The following is a 22421-nucleotide window of genomic DNA, read 5'->3' on the forward strand; positions in this document are numbered from 1 at the left end:
GATTTTCCAGGCAAGAATACTGGAATGGATTGCCATTTCTTTCTCCAGGGGACCTTCCCAACCCTGGGATCGAACCCCGGTCTCCCACATTGAAGGCAGATGCTTTACCGACTGAGCCACCAGGGAAGCCAAACAACTCTGCAAAGTGGATGTCAATCATCCCCATCTTAGACATGAGAAGATATACATTCAGAAGTTAATATGCCCTGAGTTAAAACTTGGCATGTGATAAAGTGAGACCTGAACTCAGAACTGCCTGACTACAGCCTCTAGTCTTCCTGGAATACTCTCAGGATGCTTGTTTGATTCTCACAACTCCCTGCAACACAGAACAGATATAACGTCCCCATTTTACAGATGAAAAGACAGTTTCTGAGAGATTCTTATGTCGAATCACACCATCCCAGAGAGTCAGAATTTAAACTCACAGCCTCTGGGTCACACTGAGCCTCTCTGCATGGCTTTGCTGAGCCAACACGGTGCTTGGGAGATGATAGGCACATCTTCATTTTGAAAATGAAGATTTTCCACTCACTTCTGACCTAAATCACTGCTGTTAGACCTACCCCAGGATGAGGAGAACTATCCTAAAAATAGAAACTTTTGCAATGGAAGAAACTCTCATCTTTCCTTTGGTTTGTATCAGTGATTTCCTACCTTTCAGTGTATGTCAGACCACATAGTAATGTCAAATGATTTCACAGACTGTCCCCACATAACACAATCATATATGCATAGGTTCATTAAAAGCATGACTTATTTCAGAGTAGCTTTTAACCATATTTTCTCAATTACAACAATGTCTATATACTTTCTAAACAACAGCAATACATTTATGCCTAGATCGTCTATTTATAAGCTTATAGAAAATTCAAAAGAAAGGGGAAAGCCACAAAAGAAATCATGACAGCACCCAGTGAGTTCAAAGTCCTCATGTCCCCACTGTATATAAGATTCAGCCTCTTCCAGGTATCTTCAAATTATAATCGTCTTTAACGTCTCCTGTTCCTTATCGAAAAAAAAGCTACCCAAAGGCCTACCAATCTTTATCCACACAGATCACAGGAAACAATTTTTCTCATTTTGATAAGATTCACAGATTCACAGTCAGGAGTCTTACCTAAGAATGATGACAGCAAGGCTAAGAGTGTGTTGGCAGCCTCATCTCCAAAACAGGATGAAGCATTGGTGATGTTTTCACTGAAGTTCCATAGCGTTTTGCAAACCAAGCAGGCCAGCTGCCAATCAGTAGGCCCAAAATCTCTTAAACAATCCACTAACCTGAGTGAAAAGTCAAATTGAGAAGTTAGTAGGTCAGCATTTTTTTATATTTTTAACATGATGATTAACTTTCTTTGATACTGAATATACATTTTATATGTAATTCAGTGTTATTAAAATAATTTCACATCTACCAATTTAAGTAATTAACAAATTTAAGCAATAATCTACTTCTGAATTATTTTAAGTGTCCAGTGGAATCTAAATCCCCTCCTTAGCCTAGCTAGGCACTTCCAGATGGAGAAATATCTCTGCCCGGGAGAAATGAGGAGGGGGGCCTAAGCTCTCCTGTGAATCCTGATTGAGTCAGGACTCTGTGCCTTGAACTTACTTTTTAATGCCACCGCCTTCTTTTAGAATGACTCTCTTGTCTCTGTCCACGGTGAGGTTTAGGAGAACACCACAGGCAGAAAAGCAAATATCCTGATGCTTAGCATCCAGCAGAGCAATCATGAACTTGTGGACTGGAAGGGCAGAGAACAAATGCAGACCAGTGAAGCGCAGGGGCCCCAGCTATATTTCATTCCACAAATGGCAGAGGGGAAATGGGGAGCAGCTTGTGAAACTGGAAACTCTGCTAGGGGATTTAGCCCACTCTTCGTAGGGCTTCCCCACTGCCCGGTGGGGAAAGTGCCTTCACCAACACCCAACACCGTCACTTGAGAACCTGCTCCCCACCCCCAGGGTCCCTGTTCCCAGGTACTGCTGTATCCACCGAAGCATTAGCTCTCCCTTCCAGGCACTGGTAGAGTCCCCGCCTGTGGAGAAGAGGGAACCACCTCCTTCCAATCACACAGGTGCTATTCATTTCATCTCTAACTTCTGGTTGTTCTCAAGGGCTCTTTTGAACCTCCAGCAGAAATGTTCTTAAAATACACAGCCCTGGAAGTGGGGCAGGGGGAGTAGGCTTCAGTGATCTTCCTGGGAAGTCCTCCAAGGCCATAGCTTGTAAGAGAAGACTTACTCAGACTGCTGGAAACCAGTGCGCAGGGAGGCCAGACTTCCAGTGTAGGGGACGTCTTGTATCAGAACAGGCTCCCCCCGCCCCCACTGCCTTCCCTTACTCCTAGAAATGGAACTATTTGTCCTATTTGCTCATCGCCCCCAGCAGGGGTTGGGGGAGAATGAATGGACGTGTGCTCCTGTTCCCCTGCTCACCTGAGAGGCAGCCACGCCACGCTGACCTTGGCCTACTGTTCGGTCAGCAGTGAGCTTGGCAAAGGCTGAATCACATATGTTTTTAAGAGTTTAAAGAATATACACCAAAATTTAACAATTATCTCTGGGGAAGTGTTTTCTTTTTAATCTGTATTATATAATTTTTCTATCACGAACATGAATAATTAGGTATTTTTAGTTACTGTTTTTACATGAAATATTTGAGAAAAATAGTATGTTTAGTATACACTGTTATGTACCTGCTACACAGTTGAAGAAATAAAACATTACAGATCCAATTTTATATTTGGGGCATCCATTCAAATTTAACTTTGTCTTAAATGTGGAGTTTCTAATTCCAAATGCATTTATGCCTTATTCCATTAGCGCATGAGTACATTATATAAACAATACCCAGGACCATTTTGCATGTTTTAATACAATATTAATGGTATTATTTCACATGTGTCCTCCTATTACTACTAGCTTTTTTGCTCCTATAGTATGTGTTTGAGGTTGATGCATGTTGATACATGAACTTCTAGCTCATTTATTTTAACTGCTGTATAAGTTTGGTTGCACAAATATACCGTAATATATTTATCCTCTTACCTGTTGACGGACATTTAGGTTGTTCCCATTTTTCACTATTACAAGCAGTACTATAATAGACATTCCAGTGCATGAAGGAGCAGGTCTTTTGAGTCCATTCCCATGGACAGAAATGATGTGTATAGATTACTTGTTTCACTTTAACACAAACACATACACACACCATCTCAAAACTCAAAAGACCACTCATCAGGGAGAGGGAAACCCTGAGAACACAGCCCAGATCTATCTTGGCATCCTGAGCCAAGAGCCTCACAGATAGACGGAACAGAATGTAAAGCACCTCTTGTCCCAAAGCAGAAACAAGTGTTAGGTTCTTGTGACCCAAGCTGAGAAACCACTCAGTTGTTTACTGCCAAGACGTGACTGCTTTTAAATGTGTGTCACTGACTCACCATTTTTCTGCACTATGAAATCGCAGATGTCATGGTCCTGGGAGAGATTTCCAAAAACACGCACAGCCTCCAGGATTCCATCCATGTTGTTACTCACGAGGAGCTTTAAGAGCACTGGGTTTGGTGACCAGAGAAATAAAATCAGTGAATTAAAGTTTTAAGTTAAAGGCTATTAGAAACCAATATCATGCTAAATACTGTAACTTAAAAATTAAAAGTGATAATAAAATTCCAATGATAGGGGACATAAGCAAGAACTAAGAAACTAATGTGTCCCCATATTTGACTTTCTTAGAATTAAATCAGGCTCTTAGATACTTGTACCAGAAGTCAGAAACTATAAACGCCTCTAGTTCTGTGTTTAGTTAACAAAGTCAAAACCTTAAATGAACATGCATCTCTCCAAACCCAACTCTGAACCTTACATTCAGCAATATATAGCTTTCTGTCTTGAATTATGGAATTCTTCACTTTGTAGTAAGATAAGTTGTTGATAGTTGCCGTAGTGTTGATCACCAGCTCCTCACAATCATCAATTGACTTGGATTCTGAAATAAAGTGAGCATAATAACCTCAGATATGCAGATGACACCACCCTTATGGCAGAAAGTGAAGAGGAACTAAAAGCCTCTTGATGAAAGTGAAAGAGGAGAGTGAAAAAGTTGGCTTAAAGCTCAACATTCAGAAAACTAAGATCATGGCATCTGGTCCCATCACTTCATGGGAAATAGATGGGGAAACAGTGTCAAACTTTATTTTGGGGGCTCCAAAGTCACTGCAGATGGTGACTGCAGCCATGAAAAGACACTTACTTCTTGGAAGGAAAGTTATGACTGACCTAGATAGCACATTAAAAAGCAGATATATTACTTTGCCAACAAAGGTCTGTCTAGTCAAGGCTATGGTCTTTCCAGTGGTCATGTATGGATGTGAGGGTTGGACTATAAAGAAAGCTGACCGCCGAAGAATTGATGCTTTTGTACTGTGGTGCTGGAGAAAACTCTTGAGAGTCCCTTGGACTGCAAGGAGATCCAACCAGTCCATCCTAAAGGAAATCAGTCCTGGAAGGACTGATGCTGGAAGGTGGAAGGACTGATGCTGAGGCTGAAACTCCAGTACTTTGGCCACCTCATGCGAAGAGTTGACTCATTGGAAAAGACTCTGATGCTGGGAGGGATTGGGGGCAGGAGGAGAAGGGGACGACAGGGGATGAGATGGCTGGATGGCGTCACCGACTAGATGGACATGGGTTTGGGTGAACTCCGGGAGTTCGTGATGGACAGGGAGGCCTGGTGTGCTGCAATTCATGGGGTTGCAAACAATCGGACACGAGTGAGCAACTGAACTGAACTGAACTGAAGGGTATCAAAGACTCGCTGCAGGGCAGAAGCCACGACCTCCTAACTACAGCCCAGCTGGTGCAGGGACCCACCACTGTCCCAGGCAAGGTCTACATGAATGCCATGTTGTTGCTTTATTTCCCATGACTCTTCCTACAGGGAAATGCACCCATGGCCGGGGACCACTCCAGGCCAGCATTTGGAACACTCTAAGCTCAGTCCCTCTACCCAGGGGTCTGGAAAAGTCAGGCCGATCTAGTCCCTGTATGCAAAGGTGATCAGAGCTGGCATACCCTGACCCAGAACTATCCTGGGGCTTGCACCTTGGGAGTCTGTTCTCCGGACCCTGGACCTCCCAACAGAATGGCCCTTGGGTCATAATCCGTCTATAATTCCTATCAGTGTGGCCTTCCAAACACGCAGGCTCTGACCACCTCTCACCTCCTCTACCACCACCTAATCCATTTTTCACCTCCTCACTGGCTTCTCTTCTTCGCCTTGGCCTCCTTGAGCCTGCCCTCAATGTGTGGATCCTTTAAAAGTCAGTCAGACAACGCCACTCATCTCCCCCGGCCCACAGGCCCGACCTGGCTGCCCAGTCCTTACCTCCCGGGCCTTATTTGCTGCTCCAGCCTCAGGTCCCTGATGCCAACCACACCAGTCTTTCCCTCTTTTTGAGCATTTCAGCCTGAGCCTGCCCAAGAACTTTGCACTGCTAGTGCCCCTGTCTAGAATATTCCTTCCTCCAGTTATCCTGGCTCACTCCTCATGTCCTTCTGGCTGCTGCTTAGCTATCACCTTATTGGACACAGTCTCCTCAGCCACTCTGTATAAAATAGCATTGTTACCCACATCCCCTCCCCTTCTTCCCTATAACACATGGAACGACCTGACTTATGTGTTTAATGTCTGTCTTCCAGCTCTAAGTTGTAAGCTCCATGAGACTAAGGACTCATTCTTTTCATCATCACATTCTCAGCATTTAGAACAGTGTCTGCACAGAGTGATGCTCAACAGATGAGTAAGAACCTGGTGTATACCACAGGGAACTCTTCTACACACTCTGTAATGACCTGTCTAGGAAAAGAATCTAAAGAAGAATGGATATGGTGAACAGCAGTGAAGAGGCTGGGGTGTCCTCTGCTCCTGGGCCTTCTCCAACATTGGCTCCAGCCTTCCCAAGACTCCCATCCTGGCGACTCCAGCAGGGCCTCTGCCTCGGCCCTCGGGCACCATGTAGACCAACATCCAACAGCCAGTGAAGGTTTACACACTCAACAAGGGCCAACAGCGGCGCCAGGCATGTTATCTAGCAACGTGGAGAGGCTGAAGGGCATGTCCCAGCTAGTCAGGGTCTGACAAAATGTGGTCCACTGGAGAAGGGAATGGTAAACCACTTCAGTATTCCTGCCTTAAGAACCCCATGAACAGTATGAAAGGGCAAAACAGCATTAAAAGATGAGCCCCCCCTAGGTTGATAGGTGTCCAATATGCTACTGGGGAAGAGAAGAGAAACAGCTCCACAAAAAGTTTAAGAGGTAGAGCCAAAGCAGAAACAACGCCCAGCTGTGGATGTGTGTGGGGGTGGAAGTAAAGTCCGATGCTGTAAAGAACAATACTGCATAGGAACCTGGAACGTTAGGTCCATGAATCAAGGCAAATTGGGAGTGGTCAAACAGGAGGTGGTAAGAGTAAACATTGATATTTTAGGAATCAGTAAACTAAAATGGATGGGAATGGGCAAATTTAATTCAGATGACCGTTATATCTACTACTGTGGGCAAGAATCCCTTAGAAGCAATGGAGTAGCCCTCACAGTCAACAAAACAGTCTGAAATGCAGTAGCTAGGTACAATCTCAAAAATGAAAGAATGATCTTGGTTCATTTCCAAGGCCAACCATTCAACATGACAGTAATGTCCCAACCACTAATGCCGAAGAAGCTGAAGTTGAATGATTACATGGAGACTTACAAGACCTCCTAGAACCAACAGCAAAAAAAGACATCCTTTTCATTATATGGGACTAGAATGCAAAAGTAGGGAGTCAAGAGATACTTGGAGTAAAAAGCAAGTTTGGCCATGGAGTACAAAATGAAGCAGGGCAAAGGCTAACAGAGTCTTGCCAAGAGAACTCATTGGTCATAGCAAATACTCTGTTCCAACAACACAAAAGATGACTCTACACATGGACATCACCAGATGGTCAATATTAAAATCAGATTGATTGTATTCTTTGCAGCCAAAGATGGGGAAGCTCTATACAGTCAGCAAAAACAAGACCTGGAGCTGACTGTGGATCAGATCATGAGCTCCTTATTTCAAAACTTAGGCTCAAATTGAAGAAAGTAGGGAAAACCACTGGGCCATTCAGGTATGACCTAAATTAAATCCCTTATGATTATATAGCTGAGGTGATGAATAAATTCAAGGGACTAGATCTGGTAAACAGAGTGCCTGAAGAACTCTGGAAGGAGGTTCATACCATGTACAGGAAGGAGATGGTGACTAAAACCATCCCCAAGAAAAAGAAATCCAAGAAAGCAAAGTGGTTGTCTGAGGAGGCCTTACAAATAGCTGAGAAAACAAGAGAAGTGAAAGGCAAAAGAGAAAGGAAAAGATATACCCAATTGAATGCAGAGTTCCAGAGAATAGCACAGAGAGATAAGAAAGATTTCTTAAGTGAACAATGCACAGAAATAGGGGAAAACAATAGAATGGAAAAGACTAGAGATCTCTTCAAGAAAATCAGATACCAAGGGAACATTTCATGCAAAGATGGGCATAATAAAGGACAGAAACAGCAAGGATTTAACAGAAACAGAAGAGATTAAGAAGAGGTGGCAAGAATACACAGAAGGACTGTACAAAAAAGATCTTAATGACCCAGATAACCACAATGGTATGATCACTCACATCCTGGAATGTGAGGTCAAGTGGGCCTTAGAAAGTATTACTATGAACATAGCTAGTGGAGGTGATGGGCTTCCAGCTGAGCTATTTCAAATCCTAAAAAATGATGCTGTTAAAGTGCTGCACTCAATATGCCAGCAAATTTCGAAAACAGCAGGGGCTACAGGACTGGAAAAGGTCAGTTTTCATTCCAATCCCAAAGAAGGGCAATGCCAAAGAATGTTGAAACTACTGCACAATTGCACTCATTTCACACACGAGCAAGGTAATACTCAAAATCATTCAAGCCAGGCTTCAACAGTATGTGAACTGAGAACTTCCAGATGTTCAAGCTGAATTTAGGACAGAGGAACCAGAGATCAAATTGCCAACATCTGCTGGATCATAGAAAAAGCTAGGGAATTCCAAAAACATGTACTTTTGCTTCACTGACTATGCTAAAGCCTTTGACCGTGTGGATAACAACAAACTTTAAAAATTCTTAAAGAGATGAGAATAATACCAGGCACCTGACCTGCCTGGTGGTATGGTCTGATATATCTGTATCCAGGTCAAGAAGCAACAGTTAGAACTGGACATGGAACAACAGTCTGGTTCCAAATCGGGAAAGGAGTACGTCAAGGCTGTATATTGTCACCCTGCTTCTTTAACTTATATGCAGAGTATATTGTGCGAAATGCTGGGCTGGATGAAGCAAAGGCTGGAATCAACCATGAACATTCACTGGAAGAAATTGTGTTGAAGCTGAAGCTCCAATACCTTGGCCACCTGACACGAAGAGCTGACTCACTGGAAAAGCCCCTGATGCTGGGAAAGGTTGAGGGCAAGTGGAGAAGGGGACGACAGAGAAGGAGATGGTTGGATGGCATCACCGACTCAACAGACAAGAGTTTGAGCAGACTGCAGGAGACAGCGAAGGACAGGGAGCCTGGTGTGCTGTGGTTTGTGGGGTCGCAAAGAGTGGGACACGACTTAGTGACTGAACAACAACAACATGTGTATAACTAATTCACTTTGCTGTACAGCAGAAAGTAACATGAAAAAGTCAATTAACTACACTCCAATAAAATGTTTTAAAAAGTAAGAACTTGAACCTCCCTGGAAATATCAACTTACAAAATGGAAAGCTGTAGCATTTCAGTGTCTTGGGGGCGGATCAGGATAAAGCTTATATGAAAAATTTTTGGAGATAGTAATAAAAATAAACTCCATTGTTGTAAAAAATAATAATAATAAGTGGTTAATGAATGCAAGAATGAGTGAATGAATGAATGAACGAATCCTTTAGCTTAGCAAATAAGACCCTTAGTAATTTTATCCCTGCCTTCCACTCCATCTCCAGACTCATCTCCTGGTGACTTAGGCCACAGTACAGTGAAGGGCGGATGTTGGGGGCCGGTCGGGAGACTCCTGTGGTGTCCAGACGGCAAAAAGCTGAGGTGGGGGTGATGACCTAGGATGACCTCTGGGTTCCTGGATTACAAAACTGGATGGACAGCAATCCCATTCTCTGAATTAATGGGAAGAAGGTCCAGTTGGGGGTAAGGTCATGAGTTAGATCTCTTGGGGTACTTCTGAAGTAGCCACAGTTGATGAGATTAGGTAAGGCAGTTAGGTGGACATACAGGTCTGGAAGTCAGAGAAGTCAGGAGTCGGGTTATACTAAACTGGCTACAGCAGTCTCTGCCTCGCTTCGGGCGCAGTGCATGGCCCCCCAGTGCCTGGAGAACATTTGCCCCCCTCGCTGCCTGGCCATCGGCCATCGCCTGCCTGGGAAAGAGTCACCGCGGTGCCTGTGAGTGTCTTGGGCCCTGACTTGCCCACTGGGTTTTAGTGGTTAAGTAGTGCCTTTACCTCTTAAAAAAAAAAAAAAACTGAATACAGTTGATAAACAGTAGTACATCAAATGTAGAACACAAGGATTCAATGTTTTTATAGATTACACTCCTAAAGTTATTATAAAATAACTGGCTGCAATTCCTGCCCTGTATGGTATATCCTGTTGCCTATCTATTTTATACATCATAGCTTGTGCCTCTTAATCCCATACTCCTATCTTGCCAGCCCCCACCCCCAGACACTTCCCTCTGCCCTGGTAACCACTAGTTAGTTCTCTATTTCTGCGAGTCTGTTTCTGTTTTGTTGTCTTCATGTGTTTATTTTTTTAGATTCCACAAATAAGTGACATCATTACAGTATCTGTTTTTCTCCGTCTAACTTATTTCACCTAGCATAATATCCTCCAGGTCCATCCATGATACTGTGAATGGCAAAATTTCATTCTTTTTTATAATTAAATAGTATCTTTTATCTCCTGTATGAAGCCAAAGCTCCTCAGGGATAAGAGGGGGGTTGTGAGCTGGGCAGGAGGACTGTGCTAGCTCTTACACTTTCTGATTTAATTATCTCTCCTTACGGCCTTCTTTTCATTAAAGAGAATGATCTTTTCATAGTCTACTCTATTCAAAGGGAAATTCAGTCATTTGTTACCCTACAGAGAACACACACTGGCCCTTCAGCCAGGGGTCCCTCTGCCCCACCCCACAGCAGCCAGCATGGGTCCCGTACCTGGTAGAAACGCAAAGAATATTTGGAGAAAGCAAGAATAAATGAGATCCTAATTGCCTGTGTTCTTAGTTCAAATACACGAAAGTATTAGTCACTCAGTCGTGCCCAACTCTTTGGGACCCCGTAGACTGCAGACCTCCTGGCTCCTCTGTCCATGGGATTTTCCAGGCAAGGATACTAGAGAGGTTTGTCATTCTCTTCTCCAGGGGATCTTCCCGACCCAAGTGTGTCTGTCTCCAGAGTATCCTCACTTGCTTGGCCGTGACTCTGGAGCTGGAATCCTGATTGTCTACCTGCTGGCTGTGTGACTGTGTGCAAGTCATTTAACCTCCTTGGGGCTCAGTTTCCTTGTCTGCAAAGTAGGGTAATAATCGCAGCTACATTACTAAGTTTAAATGTGTTAATACATGTAAAGGGCTTATAAAACTGTATGGCACATTGCAGGTGCTAAATAACCATCTGTGAGATGCATGGACGGGCTATCCAGAAAGATGGCTCCCAGGGAATGGCTTGGGTGAGTGTCTAACACTTAGCAAAGAGGAAGTCTCAGCCCCAGTTCCCTCTATCCTGGGACTGACGATGCTAGACGTTGGGCGGTGTCCAGGGATCTGTTTTTTTCCTTGCCTTGGTGGTAGAATTAGTTAGCTCGCCCAGAAAAAGAAGGCTAGCTCTTATGTATCACCACCTAAGAGGTGAGGTGCCCCTGTAGGACCTCACGTTTGGGAGCAGGAAGAACATTTGGCATCCGGGACAAGACAGGAGGCATTCACAGCTACCAGGCATCTACCATGAAGGGCTCCAAGCACTTTACATGCATTTAACCCCACAAAAGTTAATTTTTAATAGTGCCTCTATTCAAATGCACTTACAAGCATCTGTGCTGAGATTAGTTACTCAGTGGTGTCTGACTCTTTGCAACCCCATGGACTCTAGCCTGCCAGGCTCCTTGACCAGGTCCCTTCTCCAGGGATCTGGTTGCTATCCTTCACTGAAGCAGAGATACAAGGTGGGAACCAGCAGAGATCAGCAGAGGGGACTTTGTAGAGCTCAGAGCATTCATCCCTGCAGCTGAGCTGCCAAGGGGAGGGTGGAGGTGTATGATCCTCTATCAAGATAACTTTACCCCTCACCCCCATAAAGCTCTTTGAGGGAGGTCAAATCGTTCCAGAGACAGAAAAGACAAGGGATCCCTCTGCTTGCCCTAACAACTGCCCGCCACCATGGGCCAGGTAGAAGGCTTTCTCCACATATGTTTAACCTCAGACAGCACTGAGCTCTAACACAGAGACTGAAGCATTCTCGAATGAGAGCGCTCACCACCTGTGTTGGGGCCGGCCAGGGAGAGGGAGTTCGAAAAAGAAAATGCAGATTCCCGGGTTCCACACCTCACCTGATCAGTCACAGCCTCTAAGGGTGGGGTTTAGAATCTGTGTCTTTCATGAGCTCCCTGCATGATTCTTACGCACAGTTTCTGAAGTGCCAGATTTGAGTTTCATTGGTCACTTTAGAGCAAAAAATAGAAAGTAGGTTATGCGTAAGTACCAGTAACCTCAAGAAAGTATACTGGAGAGACCTCACGTGGGAATCCCCCAGTGACAAAGGCAGAGTAGCTACCCTCCCAGAGGACTTGATGATGGAGGTACAGAGGGGACAGGCCCAGCCTCCTGAGGACTCTAGCCAAGGCCCCTTGGTTATTTAACCCTAGAGCTAAGAGCTCCGGCCCAATCTGCTCTCTGCCTCTTTCCTCTGCCTCCAAAGCATTACTTTCCTAGAATTCAAACTGAAATTATCCACTGTATTATATTTTTAGTTAATAGGTAGAAATGTAATTTCTAAGCTCATAAAATATATGTAAGACCAGGAATGTTCTCACTTCACATATGAATAACTGCAATAAAATGAAACATGAAGAGCTTTCTTTCTTGACTATCCACAATGATGTGCTCCCAGTCCAGGTATCTGAGGGCAGATCCTCAGGCTCTCCCCAGGTAGCTACAGTCAGGTGAAGCGATTTGGCCTGCCAACAGATGAGAACTCATCCGGTGGGTTTCAGGCTCCTGCCAGCTCCTCACTAGCCAGAGAGGCTAAAGGTGGTTCTCTGAGCACTGGGTCTCAATAGTTAAGGGGCAGAAGAATCACCTGGGGCAGGTGGGGAGTTGAAATGCATATTTCAACCCATCCTGCAGGCAAAGCAAGGTAAGACCCAGAAACTAGAAAAGGAATCCTAATGAGCCCCATAGCTGATTCTGAGGCAGTTGGATCCCTGACTTCTGGGTGAAGAACTGATCCTCCAGATGCAGAAAGAAGACAGGGAGATACTAGAGTTCAAGTGCTGCAAGGTTTGAAGTTGTTCAGTTCAGTCGCTCAGTCGTGTCTGACTCTTTGCGACCCCATGAATCGCAGCACACCAGGCCTCTCTGTCCGTCACCAACTCCCGGAGTTCACTCAGACTCACGTCCATCGAAGTCAGTGATGCCATCCAGCCATCTCATCCTCTGTCGTCCCCTTCTCCTCTTGCCCCCAATCCCTCCCAGCATCAGAGTCTTTTCCAATGAGTCAACTCTTCGCATGACGTGGCCAAAGTACTGGAGTTTCAAGTTTAGCCGAAGTTGTTAGAGAAACTCAATTTTTGGAGCAGCTCAATGCAGATTTGCACAGACAGTATTATGTGCAGTCAGCAGCTTGGAAGAGAGTTCTAGACTAATGTGTAGATTTTGAGTTATCACATGGAAGCGATATGTCACAAGGACAGACCTCAGTCAGAATTTAAGAATCTTGGGAATTCTCTGGTGGTCCAGTAGTTAAGAATCTACCTTGCGATGCAAGGGGCATGGGTTTGATTCTTGGTCGGGGAACTCAAAAGCCCATATGCTGCAGAGCAACTAAGCCCATGTGCCCCAACTATTGAGCCCACGCGCCACAACTAGAGTCCATGCACTGCAACGAAAGATCCCACATGGTGCAATGAAGATTCCATGTGCTGCAACTAAGACCCACAGCCAAACAAATATTCAAAAATACAAGAATTTAAGAATCCTTAAGGTCAGCAACATGTGAGTAACCCTGCCACTTACTAACTTTGTGACTTTTAAAAGTCACTGCATCTCACTGAGCCTGTTTCCTACTCTGTGAAAGGCCTAAAATAACAACCCACTCTCATGTGGCTGCTCACGTGAGGGAACAGATGTTAACACGCTTCTTAAACTGGGTAGCTCCAACGGCGATCATTTTGTAATGCATAGAAATATAGAATTACCGTGTTGCAATCTGGAACACAGTGCTGTAGTTCAATTATATTTCAAAAAACAAATATAGAAAACAAAAAAACTACGCAGCTCCGTAACAAGGGAAGGCAAGGTCAATTACAACCCCACACACCAAAAGCCACGCTCTGTGGCTCAGTCCTCTCAGCCTTCACGCTCTGTGTGTACTCTGTTATGGGCACTTTTCATAAGCTTGTGTATATATGCCTGATATTCCTCCATGATGTACCCTGTTCCTTGAAAGTAGATACCAACCTACACTTTCTTAAACCTTGTGATGGATGGAGTGTTTGTGTCCCCTTCAAATTAATATGTTGAAGCTCTAACCCCCAAAGCGACTGTATTTGGTGATAGGGCTGGTGAGGTATAAAAGTTAAGTGAGGTTGTAAGGGTGGGGCCCTCATCCGATACGACTAGTGCTCTCATAAGACGAGGAGGAGACACCAGAGCTCTCTGCCCATCATGTGAGGACACAGTGAGAAGGGGGCCATCTACAAGCCAGAAAAAGGATTCTCACCAGGTATCAACCTTCTGGCACCTTGACTGGGACGTCCAGCCTACGGACTGTGAGAAATAGATTTCTATTGTTTAAGCTACCCAATCTGTGGTATTTTCTTATGGCAATCTGAGCAGACACTGACTATGTGGTGAGGTTATACAAAGGGCTAAAGTTCAGAGGTTACCCCCAAACATTATTTTCATCAGACATTAAAGCTTCTTTCACAATAAACTCTCAGAGTCTGGTAAGCAGTGGCAAAGTAGATATCTCTGGATGGCAGTTAATTTCCTTGCACACTGGTAGGCAGAGGTGCCCAAGGGAAATGACAAGGCCTAAAAAGTGGAAAGCAGGGGTGCTACAGACTGAACTGTGTCCCTCCCAAATTCATATGTTGAAGCCCCCACCTCTCATGCAGCTTTTAGGAGATAATTAGGGTTAGATGAGATCATAAGGGTGGAGTCCTTTTCTGATAGAATTGGTGGCTTTAGAAGAGGAAGACAAAGGAAAAATGCAGCCATCTATGAGCCAGGAAGAAAGGCCTCAAGGGAACCACGCCGGCACCCTGATCTCAGACTTCCAGTCCCCTGAAGTAAGAAGGTAAGTTTCTGTTGTTTGAGTCACAGCCTGTGTTATTTTGTTACAGCATCCTAAGCAGATTAAGGCAGGTTTGGGTGCTTAGCAGTAGGGTGCTGCTGTAACAAATACCTAAAAATATGGGCAGCTTTGGAACTGAGTAATGGGTAGAGGCTAGAGGAGTTCTGAGGGGCATGCTAGAAATACGGATGTTAAAGGTTGTGAAATAAAATTCATATTTTATGGCAAGATACGAAAAATTTAAACATAACTCTTTTCTGGCCTCTCTCTCCTCAGTGTGCTCTGTGTATCTGCCAAACCTCTCCCTCAGTAGCAATATCTGCTCAACCATAAAGAGCAACATTCTCCTAGCATCAGGACAAGTCCCTCCTTAAAAGATAATAGCCCTTCTTGACTGTGTAAGGGGTCACATGACACACCAGGATGATGCTTAGACCTGGATAACGTAAACTGTCAATAACACATCATTTGATGTAGAGCCCTCTGTCTCAAAAAATCTTATACAACTGTGCCTTGATTTCTAACCAGTGGAAAAGTTCTCAAGAGCTTTCTGAGATGTTCTTCCTGGGTTACAATCCTCAAATTTGGCTTGAATAAAATTTTCCAATTCTTTCTTAGATTCACTGAATACTTTTTCATTGACAAGGTGATTCTGGTAAAGGGTGAAAGACAAGAGAAAGCTTCCATCTTCTTAAAGAACACAGAAATAGTCACGAGTACAATGCTGTTAGAGAAATGGACATTAAAGGCCACTCTGGCAAAGTCTCAGATGGAAAGGAGGAGCTGCAAGAAAGGAGATCCTTGTTATAAAGTGGTAAAGAACTTGGCTGAATTGTATTCTAGTGTTTTGTGGAAGGTCTAACTTGCAAGCAATGATATTGGATGTTTAGCTAACATTTCCAAGCAGAGTGTTTAAGAAGAGGCTTGGCGCTTCCTGACTACTTATTAGCATGTAAGAAGAGAGGGATGGGCTTCCCTGATAGCTCAGTTGGTAAAGAATCTACCTGCAATGCAGGAGACCCCGGTTCGATCCCTGGATTGGGAAGATCCCCTGGAGAAGGGATAGGCTATCCACTCCAGTATTCCTGGGTTTCTCTTGTGACTCAGTTGGGAAAGAATCTGCCTGCAATGCCAGAGACCTGAGTTCAGTCCCTGGGTTGGGAAGATACCCTGGAGAAGGGAAAGGCTACCCACTCCAGTATTCTGGCCTGGAGAATTCCATGGACTGTATAGTCCATGGGGTTGCAGACTCAGACACAACTGAGTGACTTAAGGGATGAATTGAAGATGAAACTTTTAAGCAACAGGAGCTAGAACTTGAAGACTTGGAAACCTCTCAGCCTGCTCATATTGCAAGAAATAAGAAAGCATGTACTGGAGGGAACACCACATGTGTGATTGTCTTATCACTCAGTACAGAGTTTGAGAGATTATGTGAGCAGAAGCACTGCCAGTCTGAACTGAAGGGGGCAGAGACAGGACCAAGTGAAGGAAGCTGTCAGACTCCTTGGACTTGACAGGGCAGAGTGTAGAGCTATTTAGTTGGGAATATGCACTATTGTGCAAGTAGAGGAGAGAATGACCCCAGCAGTAATTCAGAGATCACCAGAGCCACTGCCTCAGTTTCAGCAGGTCACACTGGTCTTCATCCCAAAGCCTTAAGGGCAAGACTGCCCTGCAGAGCCCTGTGGCCTAACTGACAGAGCTGTGGAGGCAGGGCCACTGCCCCAGTGGGTCTGGAGGGAATAGCATGTAACCAAAGAGGATTACTCTCAAGCCTTAAGATCTTATGGAATTCACTTCGCTAGGTTTGGGCCCTGGTGGGGACACATCACACTTCCCTTTTTCCCTATTTCTTGCTTTTGGAATAGGACCATCTATCTTGTGCTGGTCCTGCCATGCAGCTTTGCCTATAACTTGTCTGATTTCTCTGGTTCAAGCAGGAGAGGAATTGTTCCTTAGGAGGTCTCATATCTCACAACTCATGATAGCTGATTTAGACGATATTTAAACAAGATCTGGGACCTTAGACTTCAGAGTTGATGATGAAATTAATTAACAAATTTTGGGGTTGTTGAGATGGAATGAAAGTATTCTGCACATGGGCAAATCAGGAATCTGGGGAGGTGGGGGATCAGAGGTAGGATATTATCAACTGCATTGTGTCCCCTCCCCCAAATTTATATGTTGAAGCCTTAAACCCTAATGTGATTATTTCTGGAGACAGGACTTTTAGGAGGTCAAGTTAAATGAGATCATAAGGGTAGAGTCTGTATCAGATAGGATTGATGGTTTTACAAGAGAAAGATCATTCTCTCATGTGTACCCACACACACTGAGGAAAAGCCACAGGGGAATGAAGCTACCTGCCAGTCAAGAAGAGGGCTCTCACCAGAACAGAATCAGCTGGCACTCTGATCTTACAATCCTAGCTTCCAGAGCTGTGAGAAATATGCTTGTGTTGTTTAAGCCACCCAGCCTGCAGTGTTTTATTATGGCAGCTCCAAATGTCTAATACAGCGGAAAAGATGGGACCTGGAGTCTATAATTGCGGATAATGTAAAAAGCTGAAGAAATAAAAGACAAATAAACTTTAATTATGTGGACTAATCCAGGAAAAATCTGGAATTTTAAACTCTGTGGTTAGTTGGCCAATTTTGATAATTTGATTGGCAAGCTTTTTTTTTTTTTTCAATAAAAGTTGTGATATAATTCACATACCATAAAATTCACTCTTTTAAAGTGTACAGTTCAGTGGGTTTTAGTAATACTTCTGGTAGCTCAGATGGTAAAGAATCTGCCTGCAATGCAGGAGGCCTGGGTTTGATCCTTGGGTAGGGAAGATGCCCTGGAGAAGGAAATGGCAACCCACTGCAGTATTCTTACCTGGGAAAAGCCATGGACAGAGGAGCCTAACTGGCTACAGTCCATGCGGACACAAGAGTTGGACATAAGAGTCGACTTATGACTTCAGGAGGATGTATTACTATTTTTTTTCCTTTTTTAAAAAGCTGGATTACTTTTGAGGCAGTTCTGAACAGAAGACAAATGAATTTCCTGTCACAACTGAGAAGGCTCATTAAAGCAAGCAGGTTGTACTGCTAAAACCCTCACAGAACCCCAGTCCATCTGAGGCCGCGTTTCTTACCCAGTGTGGCGAGGAGAAGGCCGACGATGTGCGAGTGGGCGGCGATGGCTGGGCCCACGCCTGGGTGGATGGCCAGGTTGGCGAGCACACGGGTCAGTTTGATGAGCACGTCCTCTGCCTGGGCCGGCCTCGGTGCCTTGGGACGCTCGTCTCCTTCCCCACAGTGCTTCCCAGAATGCAGATCCAGTTTGTAGAATGTGTGGAATAAAGACAGCAGAGTGGGGATGCTCCCTTTCTCCTTGGAAAACTGCTCACGAGCCTGGTTGTTTTTCGCTGTCAGGTTGCCAAGAATAAAAACAATGCGAACAACTAAATCCTGCAATAAATTAAAGACAAAGAGTTATGAGAGCAAAGGGGCTGGGACAAGCTGTTGGGAAGAGGACAGTATTCAATCAATTCATGAATTAATTAATAGTAAGATAGAACACGTCTGGTTTCTGCTCACTTGTACAGTATTTGATTCCCAGGATTGGTGCAAAGTGACAGAGGAGATTAAAAGCATTTGGCAGCAGTGAAGAATGGAAACTGATTGATGCTGTTAGCAAGGTCTATTAACTTCAGATCCTTCATCTGAAATTCAGGCTGGCTTTTTTTTTCCTTCAGAAAACAGTTAGTTGAGTGAGATGACATTACTAACAATGTGTTATATAAATCTAAGTCTTGACACAAACAGGTTTCTTGAGCACCCAAATCTTTTCCTAAAAGTTCACCTCCTTCTCAAAATGGGGTGTCTGTCCCATAGGGCGGACAGTTTGCGTTACATCAGACTTTCTCAGCCAGGGCACTGCTAATTCCTTGTTATGGGGGACTGTTTATGTTTAGTGGCACCCCTGACCTCTCTTACTAGATACCAGAAGCACTTCCTCACATACCACAACCAAAAATGTTTCAGGGTTCCGTGGGGGCAAAATTGCCCGCAGATGAAAACCACCATTACAGAGTATTTACCACTTTAAAGCAGCGTTTGTTTTTCTTGAGCAGAGTAGTGGTTACATGGCTGATGCTTTTATAACTGTTTGCTAAATGGTACATATGTGTTTTGAGCACTTTTCTGTATATAAGCCGTTGTTGTTTAGTCGCTAAGTTGCATAGGACTCTTTGCGACCCAAATGAACCGAACTGTGCAAGGCTCCTCTGTTCATGGGATTTCACAGGCAAGAAGACTGGAGTGGGCTGTCATTTCCTTCTCCAGTATATAAGCTATATTTAATAACAAAGAAACGTTTCTTTAAAATCTCAGCTGAGGACAGTTTATGACTGAACAAGAAACAGAAACAACTGTGCTCTTAATTGGACAACCGTGGCCAGACAGACCAGTTCTGTTGTTAAAGGAACACTTACAGAGGGGCTACAACTAGCCAGGGTGCTGATACTCATTGTGTGGGTGCTGTTTACAGACCAGAAACAGGCTTGGAGAAGCCGCCCTTTTCACAGCCAGTGAGGGGTGGAGTTAGGATTTGAACCCCAGATTACCCAGACCTGGAGTCTTTGGTACACAAGTGCCTCCCAAGTGGCTTGTTATTCACCTCCTTTGCCTTGCCTGCTTTTTGAGCAGTAAAGGAATTATCTCCTTTCAAATGCAAATACAAATATAAGGAGGAATTCCACAAACCCTACCTTATCAGATCTGTAGTTAGCAGCAGCCTTAAGGAATTGGGACAGAGGGCAAAGGGCTGGGCCAGTTTTTCTCCAGGTGGGACCTGGGGGATGGGAGCAGCCCCAGCACTGCGTGTGGCCTGGAGAGTGGAGGATCCAGGACAAAGGGCAAGACGCTGGGGCTTGCCTGCGTCTGCTCTGCCAATACCAGCTTGTTCCTGCTTGTTCTTGAAAACGTTTTCTCTGGCCCTGGTGGAGAAGCAGCCAGGCTGCTGCTTGTGCAGCTGTGAGCCATTTGCCAACACTAAGAAAGGACAGAGTCTAACACGATGTGCGCTGGCCCAGGAGAGTGTTCACACCCCGGAAAACCTCAGCTGGGCAGTGTGCAACCCATCACGCAGGTAGACCAGGCAGGGGACTCACTCCTGCCCCCACCACAACTGGAATGCTAGTCCTTGGGTACATTTTGAATGCTGGGCTCTAGGGGAATGCACACATATACAAACAGGGATGAGGCAAGGAGCTCTGAAGAGTTCACCATCTACTTGAGAAGACAAGGCTAACAATAAGTGGAGAAACTGCAAAGACTGAAAGGGCTAAGGAAGAAACTAGACACCCAAGGGGATTATGGTTCCCAGCTAGAGAGCCAGGCAGCCTGGGTCCCACTTCACTTGGCCTTACAGATTAACTCATCTGTAAAATGGGGGAAATACTGTGACTCAAAACTAAATGAGACCAAACAGATAAAGCACAGACTGTAGTGAGCGATGATTCAGGCACTGTTCGGAATCCTTTACTATCAGCAAAATACTAGTAGTGTTAACCTATGTGGGAAAGACCCAGAGGTCTTAGAGGAGTCTAGATAAGAGGACACTCAGTGAACAGGGGGTGGCAGTGGGAGAGGTTAGCAAAGTTATGACCATGGTTTTGAGTTCAACCTTGATAAATTAATAAAAGCAGATATGTGGTGTGGGGGATAGGTGAGTTGACACTGGGAAAAGGCGCATGTCTTGAGAAAGAACACCTGGGGCAGTCCCTTTCCGGGTCTGGGGTCACCTTGTTTGTGTCTGATCACCAGACAGTTCCCTAAAGAAGCTGAAGCAGGTAGGTCTTAAATCTAAACCAAGCTCACAAAGTTGTGTTATAAAACTCCAGTTCCCCTTCACGTGAAACCAGTGGTTACTTCATGTAATCCCCTGTGGGGCAGGCCTTTCCCTGGGCTCTGGAAAAGAGTACTCTCTCCCTCCCTTGTCACACCCAACAGCAAAGCAGACCATTTTCCAACCAAGACAGAGGCTGTTTCTGAGAACTAGGCTCCTTGAAGGAAAATTCCACTGTGTTTTCTAAACTGAGGAGCAAGAGCTTTTCCCATAAACTCTGATACACAATTTCTGATTAAAGACTCTGCACTAGCCCTACCTCTGAAAATGGTAATAATTACTATTATTACTAATAGTAGTAGCAGCAACTAATGCTCTGTGTTTATGATGCACCAATCACTGTTCCAAGCACCTAGGTATACAAATTAACTAATTCTCTGAAGTGACAATTTGCAGTTCCTTAATTGGAACAAAATGTTCCCACAATCCGGATAGCCACCTCCCTCATGCCCTAGGCAGTAGTTATGGCCAACATTTCTAGACTTCCCGGTGTTCCCTGGACTTGCTCTTATTTCCACAAAAGCACATTAAGCAAGACAGGAAAGACATGATCAGTGTTTTTAAATGACTTCTTAAAGCACACAATAAACAGCTGCATTCTGTTGGCTAAATCATCAAGAGAATTAATTTACCTCCTAAGATTTGTCTTCTGAAGGATGCTAGACTATTTGTTCCACCCCTTTCCCTCTGGCTAGCTCTGCCACTTCACCTCTACCTCCAATGTTTGTTTTTCTGGTTGGTCTAGCTCAGAAGACTCCTCTGGCCCTGTACCACCTCCAACTATCACTGCTGATTTGCTGACCAGATCTCTGGCTGCAGGTAAAAGCAGGTTTCCCTCTAGGTCCTCATTCTTCAAAATTCAAACTTCTACCCACCATCACATTTGGTCCCACCTGGGAAGACTGGGTGCTGCTTTTCCTGCTTGAAAACCTTCCTCAGGCCCCTGCCACTTTTAAAATTCTTTGATTCAAATATCTCCGAGGGTCCTAATATGGCACAGGTTATTAAGCCTGATACGGGGATAAGAAACTCTAGGCTTTAGGGCAGGAAGAGTTAACGCTGCCGCAGTGCCTCTCTCCCTGCCTTCAGATGGAAAAAGGAGGGGGTGGTTCCTGGCAGCAGTGGTGCCAACTGAAGGATGGCATGCAGAATCAACAAATGGGCTGGCAGATTGCACTGTGTGCACCACCAAACTTCCAGCAACTGCTATGCTTGCTACTTCTGTCCTCTTTCTCAGGGCTGTCTAAAGCATCGTCTTCTTTTTCTCCCCTCAATCCTTCTCAAATATGTTCTCCATGAATCTCGAGAGAGAATGGAATAGGCCAGAAGAGGAGCAGGCTCACAGGCAGCTGGCAGAGGTGGTGTTTCGTTACTCCCCTGCCAGTGCTTGTCTGGACTCATCAGGAATCCTGAACGAGGGGGCTGAGGAAGAGGGCCCCTTTGCCCCCCGTGGGTGGTCTGTGCTCTTGAGGTACTTGGCCCCTGAACGGTGTTACCGTGAGGTTTTTTATTGTTCCATAGGTCTATTAAATATCACTTAATTAAAATCCTATAAAGATTTGAAAAATTACACAAAGGCTGAGATCATCAATTTGCAGAGAAATAACTCGCAAAAAACAATTTCATCATTGTGCCATTCTCCGTTGAGGTACAGAGCCTCTCCTTTATTCTAAGACAATATCTGAGAACCACCTATAAATCAGCACTGTTACAGCCTTTTTGTTAAACTGAACACAAAGTTGTTCAGACCACAACTGTGTAGTTTTGAAACAGCAAAATGAAGTGAATCAGGAGAATCTTTTTTTTTTTTTTTTTAAGAAGGCAATCTAGTATAACCAGTTCACATCGACTTTCTAATTTTGCTTAAAAAGGAATCAGCCCAGCAACAACTCTGA

General features: G+C 44.5%; 1 protein-coding gene across 4 annotated transcripts in view; it reads right to left on the bottom strand.

The window, feature by feature from the left end:
- Positions 1-22421, bottom strand: part of ARMC2 (armadillo repeat containing 2) — a 216837-nt gene that overhangs the window by 100705 nt on the left and 93711 nt on the right. For all 4 annotated transcript variants that reach the window (XM_027972389.3, XM_004011223.6, XM_012182651.4 and 1 more), the window contains 5 exons: positions 17771-18086; positions 3872-3994; positions 3447-3560; positions 1613-1745; positions 1121-1281 (listed from right to left, as the gene is read on the bottom strand). In XM_027972389.3, the coding sequence (XP_027828190.1) occupies positions 1121-1281; positions 1613-1745; positions 3447-3560; positions 3872-3994; positions 17771-18086 (847 nt within the window). The remainder of the gene's footprint in view (positions 1-1120; positions 1282-1612; positions 1746-3446; positions 3561-3871; positions 3995-17770; positions 18087-22421) is intronic.

Source organism: Ovis aries, chromosome 8 (assembly GCF_016772045.2).
Source record: "Ovis aries strain OAR_USU_Benz2616 breed Rambouillet chromosome 8, ARS-UI_Ramb_v3.0, whole genome shotgun sequence".
NCBI lineage: Eukaryota > Metazoa > Chordata > Mammalia > Artiodactyla > Bovidae > Ovis > Ovis aries.